The sequence below is a fragment of the Centroberyx affinis genome, unplaced genomic scaffold (assembly GCF_046629955.1).
Source record: "Centroberyx affinis isolate AG114_WGS23_722 - 3 ecotype Tasmania unplaced genomic scaffold, CSIRO-AGI_Caff_v1 ptg003379l_1, whole genome shotgun sequence".
Classification (NCBI taxonomy): domain Eukaryota; kingdom Metazoa; phylum Chordata; class Actinopteri; order Beryciformes; family Berycidae; genus Centroberyx; species Centroberyx affinis.
The window spans coordinates 60,388-80,923 of record NW_027281368.1 but is presented as its reverse complement, the minus strand read 5'-3'; the positions used below and the strand labels follow the sequence as shown (position 1 = coordinate 80,923).

Sequence of the window (20,536 nt, the reverse complement as noted above, 5' to 3'; positions counted from 1 at the left end):
ATTTACATACAACTATATGTCAAATATATTCATCAGATGGCATTACATAATCTAATTATTTTAAATATTGTTGAGGTAAAACTTTCATTGTGAGAACTAAACCAACAAGCTCATCTATCCTGTCTATACTGTATCAATTAGCCTGCTTTGTTCAATCTGATCTCTGGTGTCATCTTTTTTTGTGCTAGCTGTCTAAATCCTACTGAATCCCCTCCAAAAACACATTCAACACAGGTCTGCTAAACATCCCAAAAAGCTGTGAAGGTCTCCTCGCAGAATGCAGATGCCTACCGATAAATTAAAAAGTCATGGCCTATGTGTATGGCTCCTCTACTTGAATGACATGTCCATATGTACTGTATAATATCCAATAGAAAGGATTCGTCTGAGTGTTTTTGTTTTGCCATGGTCCGCCCTAATAACAGTTGCATGACTGCTGTCTGCCAGCTGCCGGTCCCGACTGTAACAGCCAGCACAGTGCTGGAATGTTCCCATGCAGATCCTCTATTCACACAGAGACATGCAATACATACACAACCTACAGACAGAAAGCCCTAAAGCACACCCAGACAGCTCATGGAAATTCCAGTTCATGGGGCAGCGGAATCAAAAAGTTTTCTGATAAGATCCCTATCAGCCAAACGCAACTGTAGGCCCATTTGTGCTGCTTTCTACACATACTTTGAATAATTACAGTATGACTGGACACTTTAATAAGCGTCTTCGTTCACTATTGCGTTTTATGATAAAATAAGGTGAAGTTTATTGAACCCCAAGGGAAATTGCATCATGTCACTGAAAATAATATAGATAACAATGCAATACAAATTAAAGATGAAATATACATCATGGTCATACAAAGCTTTGATTGGCTTGATAGAATTCTTGCTTTGTTGACTATTGACAGATTAATAGATGTTTGCAGAGCATATATGCAGGATACATGTAGCCTACATTTGTTGGCTATTCACATAATGAGATTTGCAGATAGAAGAAACGGAAATGTGTTCAGAAGTGCAAACAAGAAAACTAATCCTTTTGCTATACTGCTACGGCTAGACAGTTTTCCTGGCCATACCTAATTTTTGTCTTCTAGCAACTTTGATTTGTGAACTGATGATATTCTATCTGTAACTCTAAAGTTGACCAGTTAAATATTTGCCTTTTGGAGGCTGTTGTCGTTGCCATGTTGGGCAGTTGCCCTGTTTGACCATGAAACGGCCCATTGAGAGTTGCCCATTTGGCGATGAGTGAAAAGACTAGGATTGGAGGGTGCTTAGACCTCCTTGGATACCGGATACCAGTACACTGGATTGATGGTGATTGGCATTGTTTCTGTCCCTCTAATGGCCCCGTCTTTGTGAAAGGCAGAAAGACTGGAATTTATCCCAGTCAACAGTAATAATGTCAAACATGAAAGATATCTATAAAATCTGACTGAGGCCCTGTAATGTCATATTTCCTCTCTGTATGTCCACCCCTGAAGGACAGAGTAAATATTCCTGACTCCCTGAGTCAGATCTGTTTCTTGTTGACAGTTTGACAAAGCAGAGCAGGTGACCTGATAACACCTTATCCTAAACATTGGCGTACTAGAGCCTTCTGGTAAACTAAAACACAGAGAAACCTAGCTTGACTAACATGGATTATAATCATGATGCTTCTAAATATTTACCAAATTCATTGTAAAAAAAGACCAAAAAAAAGAGGGGAACAGCAACAGGTGTGCAGCCTGTTGACAATCCAGGCATATCTACTGTATTTAGACTATTTGATAGAGGAATGTGTGCATGCTGCATTTCAGTATTGCAGGATTGTTTCAAGATAAAGTTGCTCACGAGGTGACTGGCCAGTGAAGCTTCCTCACTGTCCTGATGAGGTCCGAGGCAAGTAAAGCGGCCAAAGCGAGTGCTGTCCTCCCATCAGTAATCCCTTCAGCGGTGACGTCACTCAGCCCGTCTCCAAAGGGACGCAGCGCAGAGTGCGGGGCAGCCAGGCGGCCAGTGTGCATCCCAGGACGCAACATCCCTCTAGCTGGGGCTCAACTTTCCTGTGATAACTCAACTTCGGACCAATTGGGAAACTGACCAAAAATGGGTAAGTTTTACTAAGAAGTCTTCTAATATGCTTAGAAGATGGTTATAAAATCATCTGCCGTGCTGACAACAAGCTTCATACTTCATTGTCGTCGCTTACTTTGTACGGGGCTGCTGATTGTTGGATAGTAACTAAACTATAGACGCTGATCGGAGGTTAGTAGTGCTGCAAAAGTATTAAGCCTACCTGACCCGGTTTCATGTGAATCAGCATTAGGCGTAGCCTAGTGAAGCAACTAGTGGAAAGCGATTAGGGAGATAAGTCTATAAGGATTTCCCTGCAGTCAGCCCAACTCTCCATAAGGCTAAGCACTAGTATGTGGCGCTGCTAAGTCCCGACAAACTGTTACCGTGCTGTCTGCTGGCTGCTATGCTGAACAGTTGGGATAAACTACTTGATCAAAGGTTGTTTCATTAGTCTTGAGTGATCATGTTGACTGATCTGCAACGATTGATCACGTTGATTGTTTGATGCATTGTTTAAGCCGTCTGTGGAAATGGAAATGGCAATCATGATGATTGTTTTGATGAGTGATTGTTGCAGGATTTATTTAAACTTCATCTGAGCACCATAAATTGCTTTAAAATGGATTCTTAAATTAATTCTAACACTGTGGTATTTCATAACAAATCTGCACCGGGTTTTTGCTGGTAAAGAATGATTAAAAGTTACTACAAATAGAAAAGACAACATATTCATATTCCACTCCAGTCAGATGCTCCATAGCTGAAGCCAGCATGTTGCTGCTAAAAGCTCGCACTGCTATCTGACAGGCTGAACTGGGAGAGTTGTAAGGGGGATGATTCTCATGCCCCAGTCTTCTCTGAATCAGTCCCAAGTGTTGGCCATCTGTGTTCCCACACTGGGGATGCCTGGGAGGAGTGAGGCGCTCATGCCATAGATGTTTAGTAACTTCTCGCTGACTTAAGGCTCTGAGACAGTAATAGGCTGTTGGCCAGATGGAACAGCATTCAGCATTCACTCCCAACTGTTCTTATTCAAACCATACAGCACAGTAGATATTCCATGTTCAAATGACAAGGAATTGAGATGGCCAGTATTTGTAGTTATACCTGTTGAGTCTTTTGTGTTGGCTGTGGGGCTTTAGTTGCTTGTACTGAGAGACTTCAGGCACAAGTCTGTTGGTTTGCTTTGGTGCAGCTGAGGCAAGAGAGAACATTGACAGTGTGAGAATGTGTATCAGTGCTCATTAATTCGCTCTGAAGCTCTCACAGTGGCGTCTTTGTGCTCCTAATTTGGAGCCGCTCCTTTGTGCGACTTCAGTGGCTCTTAATGTAGAGAGAAGTTCACTGAATTGCAAGTTTCAGAGTGGACGCCCAGTGAACTAATTCCCTGCAGACCCTCTTTCCTTGTCTCATGGAGGATATTGCCCTGCATGGCAATGGACCATTGTGCATTGTCCACTTGCTAAGACTCTCTTCATATTCAGATATTCTCTATAGCACTTTCAAAACAACAGCTGACCTTGGGCTGTATGGAATTTAATAGTCTCTGTTACTTTATCATTTTAAATCAATCTGTGAGATTATTTATATTAATTTATTATTTATGAGTTATAAGTCACTCACTGGTTGTCTTAAACAACTTTGTAATAATAACATTGACTATCAGAAAAAATGTAGTAGCCTGTTATTTTGAGCATGACAGGCTGATGTGAAAAATGGTGAGGAGATTCATTTGGATCCTAAACTCACTAGTTGCTGTAAAGGTTGCCTTTTGTTTTGATCCACGTAAAATGGAAACAGAAAGTGGTTTAAGTGGAACTGTGTGCATGTAATGGTGCAGCCCAAAACAAACAGGATATCTTGAGGCCGATTGTGTGTGGAACTGAAAATGGAGAAGTGAAGATGTCCCTCGGAGGTTATATAACTTATCAACTGTCCGATTCGATTTTATGGTGACTTTCACCTCGGAGAGAGGCCACATTTTTTCAGAGAGTTTCCCCTCTGTCCTTTTGGTTAACGATTTAACAGTGCATTGGCCTGTGTGTGGGATGTGGGAGGATAACTTGGCTGCAGACCGCTGAGCTCAATGTGGTTCTTAACTCAGAGGGAGACAGCAAGTCATTTTCCACCAATATCTTGTTAACTTCTCAGTGTTAGTCCTGTGACAATTACTCATCCAGTGGTATTTGGTTGCCATGGGCCTCCGTGATAACTAAAACACTCAAGGCGCAAACTGTGGTCTTTGTTCTATTCACACAGTTTATCTTTGGGCCAAACAATCTAAAGAGAAAGTGTTGGTCCAAAGATTAAAGCATTCTTTGGTGCATGTGATGATCATACTCATTTTAGCAAGAGAAGCATGACAGGACTCTGCTTAGAAGGACTAGCAGTTTTTCCTCACAGCAGACTCTAACCACTAGCCTACAGAGAACAAGTACGTCAAGCACCAACTAGCTTTTTGCTGAATTGGTTGACAGTGTTAAATAGACTTTTGGTAAAATGGTTTAGAAGTTCTGTTGAATACAGTGTTGAAAATCTACTAGCTTGCCAATTTGTTTTTTATAGACACAATTTAATTACATGCAGGTTAACATTTAAGACCCTATCTTGTGACTGGAGCTACAGCTAATCAAATACAGTAAATTATGGACCTGACTGTGAACAGTGACTCTGTTCTTCTTAGAGCCAGACCCTGATAGCCAAAAAGGGAAGATTGTTTTCCCTTATGGAAACTCTTGAACTTTCTACTAAAACACTTTCCCCGGTCTTCTGTATTCAGCATGGTGGTCCTCTGGAAAGGGTGATCACGATTGAATACAGACGAAATCTTAATGTTGTTGTTGCATCGTTTTGGAGTAATTGGAGAAAGAGTGATTTAGTCAATGTCGACAGAATGAATCATGCAGTTGTGACGGGTTGTGGTACAGGCCTAAACCATGATGACAGTCTTAACTTTTGATTTTAGAAGGAAGGATGAAATCTTGCCTGACTTTAGATCCTCATTCTGCACTGATCCACAAACGGAAGAGCAGAACAACTTGTTTGTTAGGAATGGTGATGACAAATGTGTCTGGGAAATGTTTCCGAGGTGTTGGCCGTGTTGTGCTGTGTAAACCCACTCTGCGCTGTGCTTGCCTGTGTGCCATCATCTGAACTAGGATGTCTGGAAAGTGTCTGATTATTTTGGTCACACATCAGCAGTGATTACTGTCACAGACACATGCAGTGGACTGTATGCGCTGTGACCCTGCATCCTGAGTCTGGGGAGAGGAAAGGACCTATGACTGCTAATGTTATGCCAGCAGAGGAGTTTTTTTGCCCTCGGAATCAACAGCTTGTCAACCGATGCCTGAGCAATAACAGAGAGCGAGATAATGTTTCCCCTGCTTTTGAGCTGACTCAAGGTGATCGCACTCAAAGGCCAAGTATAGGTCATGTGTATACGCAGCTGCTCCCCTCAGAACTGCTTGAGATGTAGAGAACAACATAGGAGTGCATGAATGAATCGCTGCAGAGATGCTCTGGAGGGAGCATGCAGACACAGAGACTGGGCTTTGCTGTTTTGTGTTTCTTGTTTGTTCTCATCGAAGCATTTTCTGGTTCACTCCAAATGACCTGAAATCTCTCTTTCATTTCCATACCTGGATTTGAACTAGGAACAGCACAGAGTCAAGTTACCTCCAAACAAAGTACCAGCTTTTACAAATGATTATACATTCAGCATTAATATTTTTTCCAAGTTACTATTCTCTTTTGGTTTGCAGTCATTAATTACACAGAAAATCCACAATAATGAGGTAGCTGCTGTCATAATTACATGATTTCTGGGCTTCTTTCCATTTGGCATAGGAAGTGACTGAGCATCTTTGGTAATAATGCAGTCATTGAGGCCCATACATTCTGCAGCTCCAAAGTGGGACCACTTTAGTGCAATCGAAACACCTCTGTCATCTCATGCTCCATGTTGCTCCCCCTCACATCTCCCTCCTGCCTCTCTTGGTGTCTCTGCCCCTCCTTTCCTCTCTCATCTTCACTGCTTTCTTCCCTCTTTTCTGCATGCATTTTGTCTTCCCTCTCTCCTCACTTATGACAGTTGATTGTCTGCCACCAGCACTGCAGGTCTGCCAGAGCAGTCATGTTAATTTGTTGAGCTTAATAAGTCCTCTGATAACAAAGAGGGGGCATTGTGTATTGTGACATAAAATGATAGGAATAGAAGCTCCTGAGTGGGGATGCCTGTTCAAGCATGCTCCTTGGCCGTCACTTTAATTAAAGGCCTATTTACGACACCACAGAAGGGATGCAAGTGGGTGGGTGAGTGTGTGTGTGTGTGTGTGTGTGGGGGGGGGGGGGGCAGTTGGGGGACCAACTGTGTCTAACCCCTAACAAGGGTTAACTGAGTTCACCCTTGTTAGAGAGATGTCACATTGCCACATGGTAGAAACAGCATGACATTTAAATATCTCAAAATGCCCTTATATGCAAATGACTACAGCCTTCCAGATATGCAAGAAGCCAAATGCTGGTGTGGTATAAAATATGCTAAAGAGACAATCTGGCCTTTAGTTTATCTGCAAGCCTTCAGAAAATACCCACTGTTATTTTGGTTAATCAAACAAATAAATGCAGACCGGGGTTAGCCAATTTGAACAATCCTCAGAAGAAAAGATTATTTTCCAACACCCTTAATCCCACTGCTTCCAGAATCTCTTCCGTTTTTACAATATGTTGGTATTACTGCATGTAGAGTGAATCGGTTATATTTGTCAGCGGAGCAACAATCTGTATCGGTGGTTTTGTTTACAGTAGAATGAATATTCCAGAAGGCCTGTGTGAAATAATGGACTGGAAAAGCAAGCAGAGTGGTGCAGACCCGCAGCCGATGGCTATTCAGCCACTCATTGAACAGGCATTCTACCCCACTGCAGGATTTTCTGCTATCCAAATCAAACTATCCATATCAAACTATCCAAATCAAAGCTCTGGAGAGCTACATTTCCCACTGCACAAAAGCACTATATATGCTGTTTGGGACATTGATTAAATACTAATCAATAACTTTTTCCCAGAATGACCTGCTTTCTATTGCCAGCCTTTTGTAAGCAACTAAATAGATGATAATGCGTGCAGTATTGAAAAGTGACGGGTCAGAATTGGTAGCTTGATGTGATTGCTCCATATGAATCCATAGCTGTAGTACAGAGGCCTGTGCAGCGAAGGCCACACCTCTGTGTCGGTCAGGATCTGGGCCAGAGGATTAGAACGGGTCACTCAGTGAGAGTAGACAGCCGATAGTATCAGCTAATATGGTGCTTTTAACACCATGCATGGATTCCTCTTCGTTTGGGGGAGAAATTGCTTCAGAGTAAATCCAGTGTTGTTTCTAAATTTAAAAATCACGACTCAAACTTCCGCTTTCATTCACTTGACTCAGATTATTTCAATTCATGCAGCTGCTCCTATTGTGATGGATAATTATTTAAGAGCTGACGGAATATGAAAACAGTTTGGATGTGAAAGTAGTTGAAAAGATAAAGTGAGAAGAAAATTGTTAGGGCCTCTAGCTAATTCCCTCTAAGGTCATCTGTAGGGAGTGAGAGCATACTCTTAGAATGCATTAGTCTGTTTTTCAACTGTGGGAGCCTGCAGGATTGAGCTGTTGGCAGTGTGCCCACGGAGCGTATTCAAGCCTCCACAGATAGCTCTTTGTCCTCTGCTCTTTTACGCAGCTGCTAAACAACGGTAAGACAAAAGCATCTGGGGTACCCCAGCACACCAATGAGAAATGTTCACCATATGAAGAGCCATGCCAGACAGCCTCAGATCCATTTGCACGCAGCCAAATGCTACACTGGAGATGTATTAAGCAGACTTTTAAATGCAAACTCAAGTAACCCCCTTAGAAAAAAAACAACAAAAAACTTTAGTGATCTGGTATACATATGGTGTCACCACGCTCACACCAATGCTTTCTGTGTGTGTGTGTGTGTGTGTGTGTGTGTGTGTGTGTGTGTGTGTGTGTGTGTGTGTGTGCGGGTGCGTGTGTGTGTGTAAGAGAGAGAGAGAGCATGAAAGTAGAATTGAGAAGATGAGAAACGTCATGTGCTGCCAGTTATCCAAGCAAGCCCACCATCAATAGTGAATAGATTCATGCTAACAATGACTTCTATTATTCTGGAGTAGCAGCTGTAAATATTACACACACAGTAAAAAAGTTTTTAAAGATATTTTTGTGAGAATATAGTCACACAGACACATCTTATGTACGCACAGTAAACATTTGTTTCTCCACGTCTTCTTATCTAAGATGTTGCGTAAAATGCACATGACTCATGATTCATTTCATGGTGACAGTGTGTGACACTGTGGATTCTGTGTTGGAGGCAACTGACCATGTTCATGACACACCATCCAGTCGGTAATCATCTTCCTGCCCAAGGAAGAGGTTTCTAAGTGAGAGTTTCATTGTCTACTTATTATTATCCAGAGAAAGGCTCGATAGGCAGGAAAAGGCACTTCTGCCAAGCAGATGAAAATCTGGAATAGTTGAGCTTTTATAAAGCGACAGCTGCAGGAAATCCAATAGCTAAGGGAGAGTGTCAGGGGAGATTGTTCCCCTCACAGACAGACTGTTAGGGGGATTGAGAAAAAGGATTTCAAATTGAATGACAAAATCATTTGTCTCTCAATGACAGATGAAAACACACTATACCAGTGATTCTCAACCTTATTCATATCAAGGACCCTAATTTAGTCCACATTGGAGCCACAGACCCCCATTTGATGAGATTTTATCTCTCAGACTCAAATCTAAGAATATTTTTATTGTTAGATATGATTTTGTCCGGAATGCCATGACTATCTGTATTGTAGGTAGAGAGATAACAGAGAAACTATGATCAAAATAGTCATTCTTCTACATTCTCTAATTGTGTTAACTTCTTATAAACTTAGTTCATTTGTACTGTATGTAAGTGTATGGAATACTCTGAACACAAATAATAGAATTGTACAGTAATGTGTGATGCTAATGTCATTAGCATACGTCTTGGTTCAGTAAAAGCTGAGGCTTTGGTGTCACTTAGTTTCATTACAGAGGAAATGAGAAGTGAAAACATCAGAGGATATGGGGGGGTTGGGGTGGGGGGTGTTTGCGGGGCAGAAAGCACTGAATTAGGAGAAAACAAATACCAACTAGCAGCAGCTTCAGGGGAGAGGAAATCCCAGATGTTTCTGTCTGAAAAACAGCTTGACCCCATAACCACACAAAGACCAGGGGAGAGCAGTTAGTAATATGAATATCATATCTACACCGCTGAGGGGTCTCATAAGTCATCTTAGCTTTTGACCTCTACTCTATGGGAAAATAATGCTGTAACAATAGAGTGGCCACAGCTGAAAATAGGAAAGTAATGTTGTGAAGGGAGGGGAACATCTGGAACATGCAGAACAAGCTGTCTGCCGTGGAACTTGGACCATTAGAGTGCTTTGTAGAACCACACTGGGAATGGTAAAGCTGAGTAACTAGATACACATGAAATGTCTGATTCACTGTTTCCTTTCTCAGTACCACACTACAGAGAGAGAGAGAGAGAGAGTGAGAGAGAGAGAGAGAGAGAGAGAGAGAGAGAGAGAGAGAGAGAGTGTGTGTGTATCTGTTTTTAGATGCGTGCATAATATACATTTTATGTGTGCATGTTGTGTATCATGTGATGTATCCATGATGTATCCACCATCCAGCTCCAAAGCTTCTATGAATTCTCTGGGTTTGTGTTTGCTGGACAGTTTCTATTTTTTTGACCAGTTTATTTTCCGGGAACAAAGTGTTTTTCATTGGTTTCAATCAAAGTTTTCAGGATCGAAGAAAATGCTTTTGCAAAGGTTGTATTTTTTTTTACTTTAAAGAGCCCAAGTGGTCTGACCATGTAAACATACAATTATAGGGGGAAAAAGAAAAAAACAAACAAGAACCAAAAGAACAGTTGTGTGGTTTTCCCAGCAATATGATTCACTACACAGTAATGTCTGCGTTATCGGAGCAGTGTGCGTGTGATTTGTGTTGTTTGTTATGCAACACGCACCAGTGAGTTCACATCCATAGAGAAATCCACAGAATAACCGCAGGAAACAGAATCCTCCCTATTTGCATGATGACCCTCATGATGTGTGCACAGAGCAGATCAGTGCGAGGGTAACTGATTAGACACTGATACTAATACAGAGACCGCACTACATCAGATGGAGCCACAAATGGGTTATCATTATTGTACAGTAGCCATACAGTTAGTGCTGAAATGATTAGTTGCTTCATTAATTAGTCAATCGACAGAAAATTTATTTAAATTTGGATAATTTATTCATTGTAGTCACTTATCAAGTAAAAATACCAAACATTTGCTTCAGCTTCACAAAAGCTAAGATTTGCTTGATTTTCTCCATTTCATATCATTATAAAATGAATACTTTGGGGGGTTTTTTGGCTGCTGCTAAACTAAGTAAGCAATCAATTTGTCATTGATTTTGACATTTTATGGACTACATCATTAGTCTATAGATTAGATTATGAAAATAATCATTAGTTGCAGCCCTACATACAGTATTCTACTTACCATACTGCATGGCGGACAAAAGGACATTGCAGTGTCCCTGCTGTCAATGATTTGTCTATCAGTACTTAAAGCAATAAAGTAATGGACTGACCCGCCCTCTCCAAGGTCAGCCAGTGTACAGTAGGTAGTGTGCCTACCAACCACCAAACGAATGAGTTTCCATCTCTTTCTTGTGACTCATATGCCCCTGTATGTACTCAGTATTCCTTGAGGAATACCAATAACATTCTCTTGCATTATGATTCAAAACAGCCTCCGCCACGACTGTGCGGGACGAGCTCATCTCTGCAGGGTGAGAACGTCAGGTTCAGGTTACAGCCGACTCTGTGTCCTTCCAGGATCCAGCCCCAGGATGCGGGAGGAGCGCCTGGCCGAACAATGGCATTAAAGTGATCTGCATGTCGGCTGCTCTGTTGTCATAGTGCCGACGATGAATCCTGACACGGTGGGGTCTGGCTGGCTGGCCCGTCGAGCAGCGCTGGCTAGGTTGAATGGAGAAGGTTTCCCCCTCCCCTCGCCTTCTAAAGAGGGCCGGGAGAACAGTGCTGGGGGGCTTGAATAGGGTAAACTCCGGGGTCAGGGGTGAGAGGTTGGCGGTGTGAGGCGAGGGACAATAGGGCTGCCGGGAGAGACACAGAGAAAGAGATCCCAGCAGCTGGGAGAGACAGAGAGGAGGGTGGGAGCGGCTAGAGGGGGGCTGTTCATGGGAAGCCCCCAAGATTAGCTGGAGAGTCTCGTCTGCTGTCTCCATGTCTCTGTGCTTCATTATGTCTCTATTGTGTGTGTGTGTGTGTGTGTGTGTGTGTGTGTGTGTGTGTGTTCACATGCTTACAAGTTGGAAAATTAAAATGAAAGACCCTCTCCAACCTGGTGTTATTCACTGTCCCAGCAGCTGGAGCGTGGGAACTTCTGGGTCGTAGGGATCCTAGTCAGCATCAGATGCCCATATGGAGCTTTAGACACTGAACCATCAGAAATCTCTTGCAGCCACAATATTTCCAGACAAGCCCCCTGAAATGGCATGGGCCTGCTGTATTATCCATTCTAACACTTGTCCATTTTGCAGACTGCCTTCTTTTAATTCTCTTTTAAATATTTGAATTTGGCTTGCTTCATTATTTTATTTTTTGTCTTTGCTCTTTTCATGGTGCCTGTGTATTGTATTGTATTGTATGCCACATTATAACCTTTATTTTTTTTTAAATGCTCTCTAAATAATGTTGTTATTGTTACTCGGCTGAAGATTAATGTTCCCAATTAATTCCTAGGCCTTTATGATAAAGGCCTATGAATTTAATGGTGCAGCTGGTTCTCTCTAGAATGAATATGTACAATACAGCAAAGGGTTGAAGCTATTCTCATGGCTGGATGAGTAATAAGGGCATGCTTGTGTTGCTCTCTTATTCAAAATCAATTTACATATTATGTGCACATCTGTAGTACAAAACAAATCTAATGACCTGCTAATTTCCCTATGATTGCAATTGACTGCTGTCATTCAAGTAGCACAGCATAAAGGCTTTGTGCTAAGCTAAATATAAAAACGCTTACGGCGATAGGTATTGTATTTAAAGGATTAACTACCCTAAGGGAAGTCCTCTGAGATTTATTTTTACTCTCGATGTTGTGCGGCTCCATTGAGCAGCATATGTTTCAGATGGCTTTGGTAAGTGCTCCGTGTCAAAGCGATTGATTGGCTGGAGACGTGGGTTCATTTCAGTTAATGATCATTTATTGTTTGTCTCCAGGACCGCCTCATTTGCAGGACTGCAGAGTGTGAATGGGTCTTCCTCCCTTGAGAGACAGAGTGTGGAGGGGGCAGATTGAGTCAGATTAGAGGGACATGTATGCCGCAGGGGGCCATCACTACATGTTTTATGCCTCTAGAGACGGAGAGCCATTTTAAGACTGTGCAGGTAGAAATGAGTAAGGTGCCATGGTAGTGTGTCACCTGAGAGAGGAAGCAATAGGTGATAGGTGATTTGTGATACAAATCATTTTCATTATTTTTTTCATTTTCAGTGCCAAATATAATTTTGTGTGTTCAGGGTTTTTGTATTCATAGTCTTTCTCACGTTCACTTGATATGATTCACAGACATTTCTTGACAAGATGATACATTGACTTATTGACTGCTTGCCTGCTAGTAGGACGGAAAATCTACTGAGCTGCATCGACCCATGTGGGAAAGATATTGTATACTGTAACCCTTCATTTTTCTCATAGAGTATATTTTCAGGAGAAACTAGATATTCTTATTATTTTCAATTTCTTGGCAAACTATTCTCACAATATATATTGAAAGTATAAGAAATGATTGTCTAATGTTATCCTAACAGGATGTTGGAGAGGTGTTTTCTTGCATACCTCTTGGCTGGTTTATTGGCTTGGTAAGTGTGGCACACCGCAAAGACAGTGAAGCCCCTTCCAGACCAGAGGCATCATTAAAAGATTTATGTGCTCCTGCACTCTGAGGGAACAACAGACAATTATGGAAAGACATTCAGCCCTTTACTTTCCTGTAAAATGGCAAGGAGTTCATGGCCTTAGACAGAAAACCAAGAAAAGGTAGAGGGGAACAACTACTATAACCCCCAACTATCTCTCTCTCTTTCTTTCTCTCTCTCTCTCTCTCTCTCTCTCTCTCTCAAGTTTATGTTTTTGTTATCCTGGCAGAGAATTGCTCTCCAGACTCCAGCATGAAATTATGAAATTCTTAGTCTTGAGGATTTGGTATTGCATTGGTTTTCTGCCCGGCCAATGTTCCTCAAGCCATGGTGGCAGTTTCCAAGGTAGACCAGGAAGCCTGGGTAATACGAAGCATCTGTGTCTCTCCCTCTGCCTGCAACACACTGTGGCCAAACCACAGTGGATGTGGAGGTGCCAGAGTTGTGAAGTCACTTTTAGAGGAAAAACATGGCTGCCAGGCATCACTGAGTGTTGCTGCCTTTCCAGACCTAACACGATAGTAACACAAACATGCAATTAGAGATGTGCTGAGTCAGATACCGTGGGCATTGTTTGGTCAAACACTAGCAATTACACTGGAGAGAAAATTCCAGCCGGATAATAATACAATGGAAGATGTTCAAATGCCAAGACATAAAGTGTGTCTTTATTGCCAATGGTTGAAAGAGAATAGTAACTTAGGTTTACTATCTTGCAACAAGATGTTAAGTGTAATTGAGTAGCTTACTTTTTGTGCTGGTAGAGTTCTTCTGCATGAAGGACAGTGTGTTGGTCTGTGTGACGATATTTGTGCACCACAAACTGACTGATTTTAAGGTTTTGTTTTCGAGGTTGTGTTATTGTAGGCATTAGATTAGAAAAGAGATCTTGTGTTCAGATGGGCCTCAGTTTGAATCTCTGGGCTGGTAAAATCTGTGCAGGGCAAGTGAACGATAGTCTCCCCCCGCCTCCGCAACTACCATTTTAGGAGCCTTTGACCAAGGAACTCAACTCCTGATTGCAGTAGGTAAGGATGTCATTTTAAACTGTTCCTAAAATAAAAATGTAGGCAGAATAAATATTTTTCTGCTGTGTACACACCATCAGACCACGGATCCAGGGATTTTTCTTAGTTTATTGCTTTCTGTCAGATGTAGCAAAAAGGAAGCACGAGGCTCATTATAAGTCAGCCCATTGTGGCTTTTCCTCTCCTGTCCACATATCTTGCTGTAACAAATGAGGACATTTAATCTTTAATGGCATATCCAGTTTTTCCACAACAGAGAGAGGAATTTTCTCCAAGGAACAGAGCACAGGGGCTTCATATAGTGTGCTTAATCATTATATGGCAGTATTAGCTGTACTGAGTTGGAAGCATAAGTTCTGATAGGCAATTACTCAACATGGCAGACTTTGATTGTAGCGGAAGTCTGCTTTGCAGCTTCTGGTGCATTTTTGGCGCAACAATTTGTCTACATGTGATAATTGAAATGTTCAGCAAAAGTCTATAGAATTCATAAAGTCTTTGTCCTTCTTTAGGCTCATAGTGTAAATGGGTCAGCAAACAAGTGAATAGATCTGTATAATGGGTTTGTAGACCAGCGCTTTTGTGAACAAATCAATGGCTAGGATTCAGCACGCCAAACATGAAGTCAGAAAAATAGAGCACATTGACCTATGAAGTGAGTCCACATTAAAAACTAGGTCAGCAATGCAGCAAGGGGGAACTCAGGAAGCCGCAGTACAGTAGGATCAATTCATGACATGCAACATAGGCACTTGTTTGCCAAAATACAGTGTTTGCAGGGAAGTGGGCATCTCATTCTGTAATGCTAGAAGATCCCAGTAGTGACTGTCAAACACAAGAACAAGGATGTAACAGCTTTGCAGTCTGTTTGTCCAAGAGAGCAGCAAAATATACCGCAATGATTTGTTTTGTTTTCTTTTATTTGGTTTTCTTCAAATACTTCTCAGCACATTTTGGCCTCTTTGTCCAGCCATTCCTCATATGATCCTCTTTCCTCCCTCCCTCCACACACACACACACACACACACACACACACACACACATACTTGACTTGATCTGTCCTACTCGGTGTAAGGCGTTGGCATGGTGAGGCGGCTTTCTCAGGCTGTTGTTAACTGTGTGTGAGTCTTGGGCACAGACCTGGCTCCCTGAGAACTCCTTCCTCTGTATGGGCCAATCAGGGTGCAGGTCTTCACGGGTGACTGAGCGCTGAGGAGCATTCAGGCCCCCCAGTCTCACGGCATGAAAGATTGACCCACAATGAAGCCTCCTCCATTTGTCTAAGCTTCATCATCATTCAGATTGTGTCCTTGACAAGGGGGGTGGCGCTGTCTCTTAGCACTGGAACTGAGTATGCGGCGCCCATGCTATGCTGCTTTGCCACCAAATGTATAGATGATTATGCTCACAGCCATTCAGCCAATCACAGTATTACTCAGTTCTTTCACTCTTTACGTTTCAAGGGGAGCTCCTTTTTGGGTTGACAGGGTGAACACCTTTTTTGTGATGGGAGGAAAAGGTATTTTAGTGGCTTCTCAAACCCCTGAGAAATACACTGAAAAGTAGACATGATATAGTGTCACCTACTATGCTGATGAATCCTTGCTTTTAAACATACATTATGAACCCAGAAACAGGGTACAATGTTTGTGCTGCTTAGCTGTACTGGGCATTTAATACAATGAAAAATGAGAAATATATTGGCATATGAAATGTAAGAGGGAAAGAGTTACTGTGTTGAAATGTTGACTCTTTTATTGTGTTGCAAACCTCACAATCATGGTTACTGGTGAATTTCATTGCAAGAAAAATCAGCATCATGACACTCATTCTGTTGGTGGTCTGTGCTCAGAGACATCTGTTGAAATTCAAATTGCTTAACAAATCATGCTAAATTTCATGTGGTGTTTTAAGGGATATTTGCTTGGTCACAGTGGTAGTGACAAACAAAGTAAAGGGGAAGGAAGAAGAGAGGGAGGAGGGACTTGTGTCTTTTAAAAAAATTTGAACCGCCTGCTCTCTGATGTTTTCCCTGGAGGATCAATCAAGTATCACATTACATCAGTAGAACCAATGTGTGTTTGATTTGCACTCAGACACATTGTATTGTAGAACAGACATGACACTAAAATATAGTTGTAAATTATGTTTTTTTCTGCTGGGTGTGTTTGAAGTAGGTGTATTTAAGTGTGAATGAAATTGACTCCATACCGTCTGTCTCCAGAGACCCTAGGAGCTGAATATAAATGTCTACAAGGGAGAACGTTGTCGCCCTTATGTGCTCACTCCTCCACTCTTACAATCTATTAGTAAACACACATACAAGGCACACTGTAACGCTGAAAACAGGGATGGGCCATATGATGATCTTACATAGTCACTAGCCATCTATGCATAAATTCCATTCAAAACGTTTGCACTGCCTTTACCAAACTCTTCACCCAACTTACTACATAACTTTCCTACTAGCCTGAAAGCTGTGGTTCAGCATCTTGTTCAAGTGCATTGTTGAGAACAGCCAAAGGAGTCTGGGAAAGTGAGGATTTTCTATGACACATGAAGGCAGGTTCAAGAACTGATGGTAAAAGTTATTTTTTATTATATGTTATTGGCATTGTATGTTTCTTTTTTCACTCTATGTTTTACTTTTAGTATTTCCAATCAAAACACTTGATTGAGTGATAAGTTGTCTTTACTAGAATCTGGAATTCATAAGTAAAAGGATAACCTGTTTTATGTTATCCCTTACTTGTGTTTATACTTTGTTTAAAGGCTGCAAATCGAGTGTTACCATTGTGTCTGTAGTCAATAACTTGTAACATAGCCTTGGCCAGAATGGCAAAATTATGAATATTGTGATGCATATAGTATATAATATTAGCCGACGCCTCAGCTTGGCTCCTTCAATCAATTAGTACCAAAGTCGAAATCACAGACACAGCTACCTCTGAATCAGCTGTATTGTCTTATACAGTATACCAATGGGCCACAGTAAAAATCTGTCGGCTGGAGTCTCTGTTCTTCACTCCACAAAGATGATGTCAATTCTCCTGGTGTTTTACAGGGCTGACAGAGAAAAAGCTTGCAGATTAGCGCAGCATTTGTTGTTGTGGGATCCCCGCTAAGTTCACTTCCCTGACCCCTGAGGCCCCCCCCCCCCTGCTGCTCCCCCTCCTCTCTGAGGTCTGGTATCCGTGAGAAGACCCCACTCCAGCACCACTCCAGCAGGACGTCCCGCTGAAAGCTCCCTCTCTCATTAGCATGCCTCTGGGGCTCCTCAGCCTGCCTCTGCCAAACAAACACAGCCAAGCCCCCTCTTCCCCGTCTCCCTCACTATCTGTATGTGTGTGTGCGTGTGCGTGTGCGTGTGTGTGTATGTGTGTGTGTGTGTGTGTGTGTGTGTGTGTGTGTGTGTATGTATGTGTCTCCCTCTCTCTGACTCTGGTCATCTCTCTCCATCCATCTCGCTCTCTGTCTGTGCTGTGTTTAACGAGCAGTCCCTGTTGTAGTTTCTCGCTCCTCTCTTTGTTTTTCTGGCATCCTCTCACTTTTTCCCTCTTTTATCAGCTCCCTCACCCTTCTTCAATTTCGGGATGCTTCTCCCCTTCCTATTTTCTTGTTCTCTCATTCTCAGATGCTGTTTCCTCTGTTGTTTGTATAAGCCCAGAGGAGCGTCCCTCTCCCTGTTAGGAGAATGGCGATCTGCCCCTCTTTCCTGTGTCCTTTTATGTGAGTTAGAAGTCACCAGATGGGGGGAAGACAGCGGTCAGAGGTTGCTAATGTATGCCTCAGGAGCAGGGGGCATATGGTGCGAATCAGAAGATGAAGGGCTCACCCCCCCCCCACACAGCCCCGCAACCCCACTACCCATCCACCCATTCACCCCCCCTCCTGCACTGTGGTCAGATGGGAAATAGAGAAAGGTGATTGTGTGCTGACATGCATTCTGCCCCAGCCTACACACAGCACAGAGTAGGGCTTTCATCCACTGCGCCCCGACCAAAGGAGGGGGTCCCTACTCTCCCACACACATCCCCTTCTCTGATGTAACAAGCCCATTCTCACTAGCCAGCCAGCCCCCGAAATTGCTATTCATGGTGCCACTCCATTCCACTCCGAGACAGAGACAGGGACGCCTCAGAGGAGGGAGTATCTTCAGGGGATGGGCAAGGATTTGTGTGTTTGTGTGTGTGTGTGTGTGTGTGTGTGTCGTTAAGTGGACAAATTAATCGGACCCAAACTGAATCCCAAAACAATCCGTGCAAATAGAGCAGATGCACAATATTTCCTGTGAAACTGGATTTCAAGTGACGTATGGCCGGGGCATGAGGTTAGCTGGCAGCGTGCACTAAGCTCAACCAAATCCCATCTGACAAGACCTCTGCATCTTGGAAAGGACCCGCGATATATACAGAGGAGCCGTGCCTTCGTCAATCAGGACAACACAGGAGAGAGAGAGGGAGAGAGAGAGAGAGAGAGAGAGAGAGAGAGAGCGGGGAAGAGAGTGAGTGAAGGAGGGAGTGAGAGGGGAGAGAGTAAGGAGGAGATAGGAAGAGAGAATTTGCTGAAAGGAAGCATTTTTGTTGGATGGGAGAAAAACAACCATGGAAACTACATCAGAAGAAAACCAAGAGCAGAGGCAGGACAAAAGAGGTACCAATGAGCACTCACAAAGGGCCAGTTTAGTTCCTTTCACTGCTTTGTTTACTGGGGCTTTAACCTACTTGAGCCTGCTTGGTTTCACCCCGCACAATAGGCGGGTAGACTCCGCTCAGCAGGGATTAATTCAAATAGTCATTGTCTTATTGCTCCGCTCAGACAAATTTAAATTTTTAGCATTGCCTCCTAGTTTCAGTGCAGGCTGTATTGGTTGTGTGTGCATAACTGTTGATATCCCAGTTGCAGATCATGCATCAGATAGTGCGTCACTGCCTATACATTGTAGTGGAGGGCACGCTTCAAGTGTATTTTGCCAGCGCTGCTTGTGCTTGTGTTGTGATCTAATTATCTTATGTCTGTGGGATGTTTTCAACAGCCCATGCTCCTGTTGTGTTGCTGTTCATCGTTATCGTTATTATAATAGTTCCACTATTAAGGACAAAGAGCCTGTTGCAGCATCAACAGTAAATCAATCAATCCTCAGGGTGTGTTTGAGTTGTTCTTTCAGGGGGATTGGTGATTAATGAGGTGAATAAGAGGCTGGCAAGGACAAAGATAGATGCACCAGACATCACTGCTCTCACACGTAGAGAGCCGTGACTTTACACTACTGAGAAAGAATGAGTGAGAGAGAGAGAGAGCAAGCGAGAGAGGTGCCACTATGGGAGAATGAAGTGTTCACATAAGCTACCGGTTCACATTAGTAACCGGTCGTAAACATGCTCAACCCCCCTTGTAGCAATCAGCAGGAATCATTGATTTTTCCTTTGCTCTTTGTTCTGGCTGCCTCCTCCAGGTTAAAGATCGCACTGTTTCAGACAAGCACACGTTCCCAAGTAATGATGCTGTGGTTGTCTTTGAGGCTCATTTAATGATGTAGTATTAATTCAGTGATAAGGAAAGGAAGGCAGTAACTTCTTAACTACACTGTGATGTTTTATTGATGATGTTTGGTAGATTAGTGGTATTTAACATTGCCTACATTTGTATATCTGAAGAGTTTTACTCCAAAATGAGATATCCACTATTTGAAAAATGTGACACCTACTCTTACAAAATTATTGATTCCAGATTATGGCAATTTTTAAAAGATGAGAGGTAAATTAAGTCCTTGGTTAACAAAATCATGACAGACTTTTATTGGGTGGATCATCTATAATATAGAGATACTGAATGATAAAATTCAGGTAATGCTCTTTTTTTCCAAAATGGATCTACTTACTTTGCAGCACAACTATTCATTTGGGTTTTCTGTATTCTCACGTCACTTTCTCTCTACTCTCTGATCAAGTGGAAAGTTGTAACAGGACTGTTGCTGTGGATGGTTGGGTGATTTCCACGTGCAACACTAACACTGTTGGCAAGACTACAGAAGAGAGTTCTGCGCTCTGTTTAGTTCTCTTTCCTTATTTACATGAAACATTACACCACACATGTTCACATATTTACCCCCCCCCCCCCCCGTCCCCAAACACACATATAAAATTTATGAGCCATCACGGCCATCATTGGCCATTATTCATGAAGTGCACATGTCTCCCTCAACCCAGCGCCTTTCACACACAGCCATGGGTGAGCTGCAGTCATCAGCTATTAGCTGACAGAGTGTTTCCCTTGTTAGATAAGTAAACGACGAGACCACTTTAGATGGATTTGCAGGCTCAGATCTCTCAGTCCCTCGAGAATGACCATTATGGCCATTATGGCATTTTTAAGTGTTGTTCCTTTTG

The 20,536-nt window shown here is 42.5% G+C and overlaps 1 protein-coding gene across 3 annotated transcripts in view; it reads left to right on the top strand.

Moving 5' to 3' along the window:
- The first annotated feature begins 1,973 nt into the window (after positions 1-1,973).
- The window catches only part of gpm6bb (glycoprotein M6Bb), a 31,931-nt gene continuing 13,368 nt past the window's right edge, over positions 1,974-20,536 (top strand). For 2 of the 3 annotated variants that reach the window (XM_071538962.1, XM_071538964.1), the window contains exon 1: positions 18,672-18,800. In XM_071538962.1, the coding sequence (XP_071395063.1) occupies positions 18,752-18,800 (49 nt within the window). In that variant the 5' untranslated portion in view covers positions 18,672-18,751. Of the gene's footprint in view, positions 2,098-18,671; positions 18,801-20,536 lie in introns of those variants that run through there. The other variant, XM_071538963.1, reaches the window with a different exon arrangement.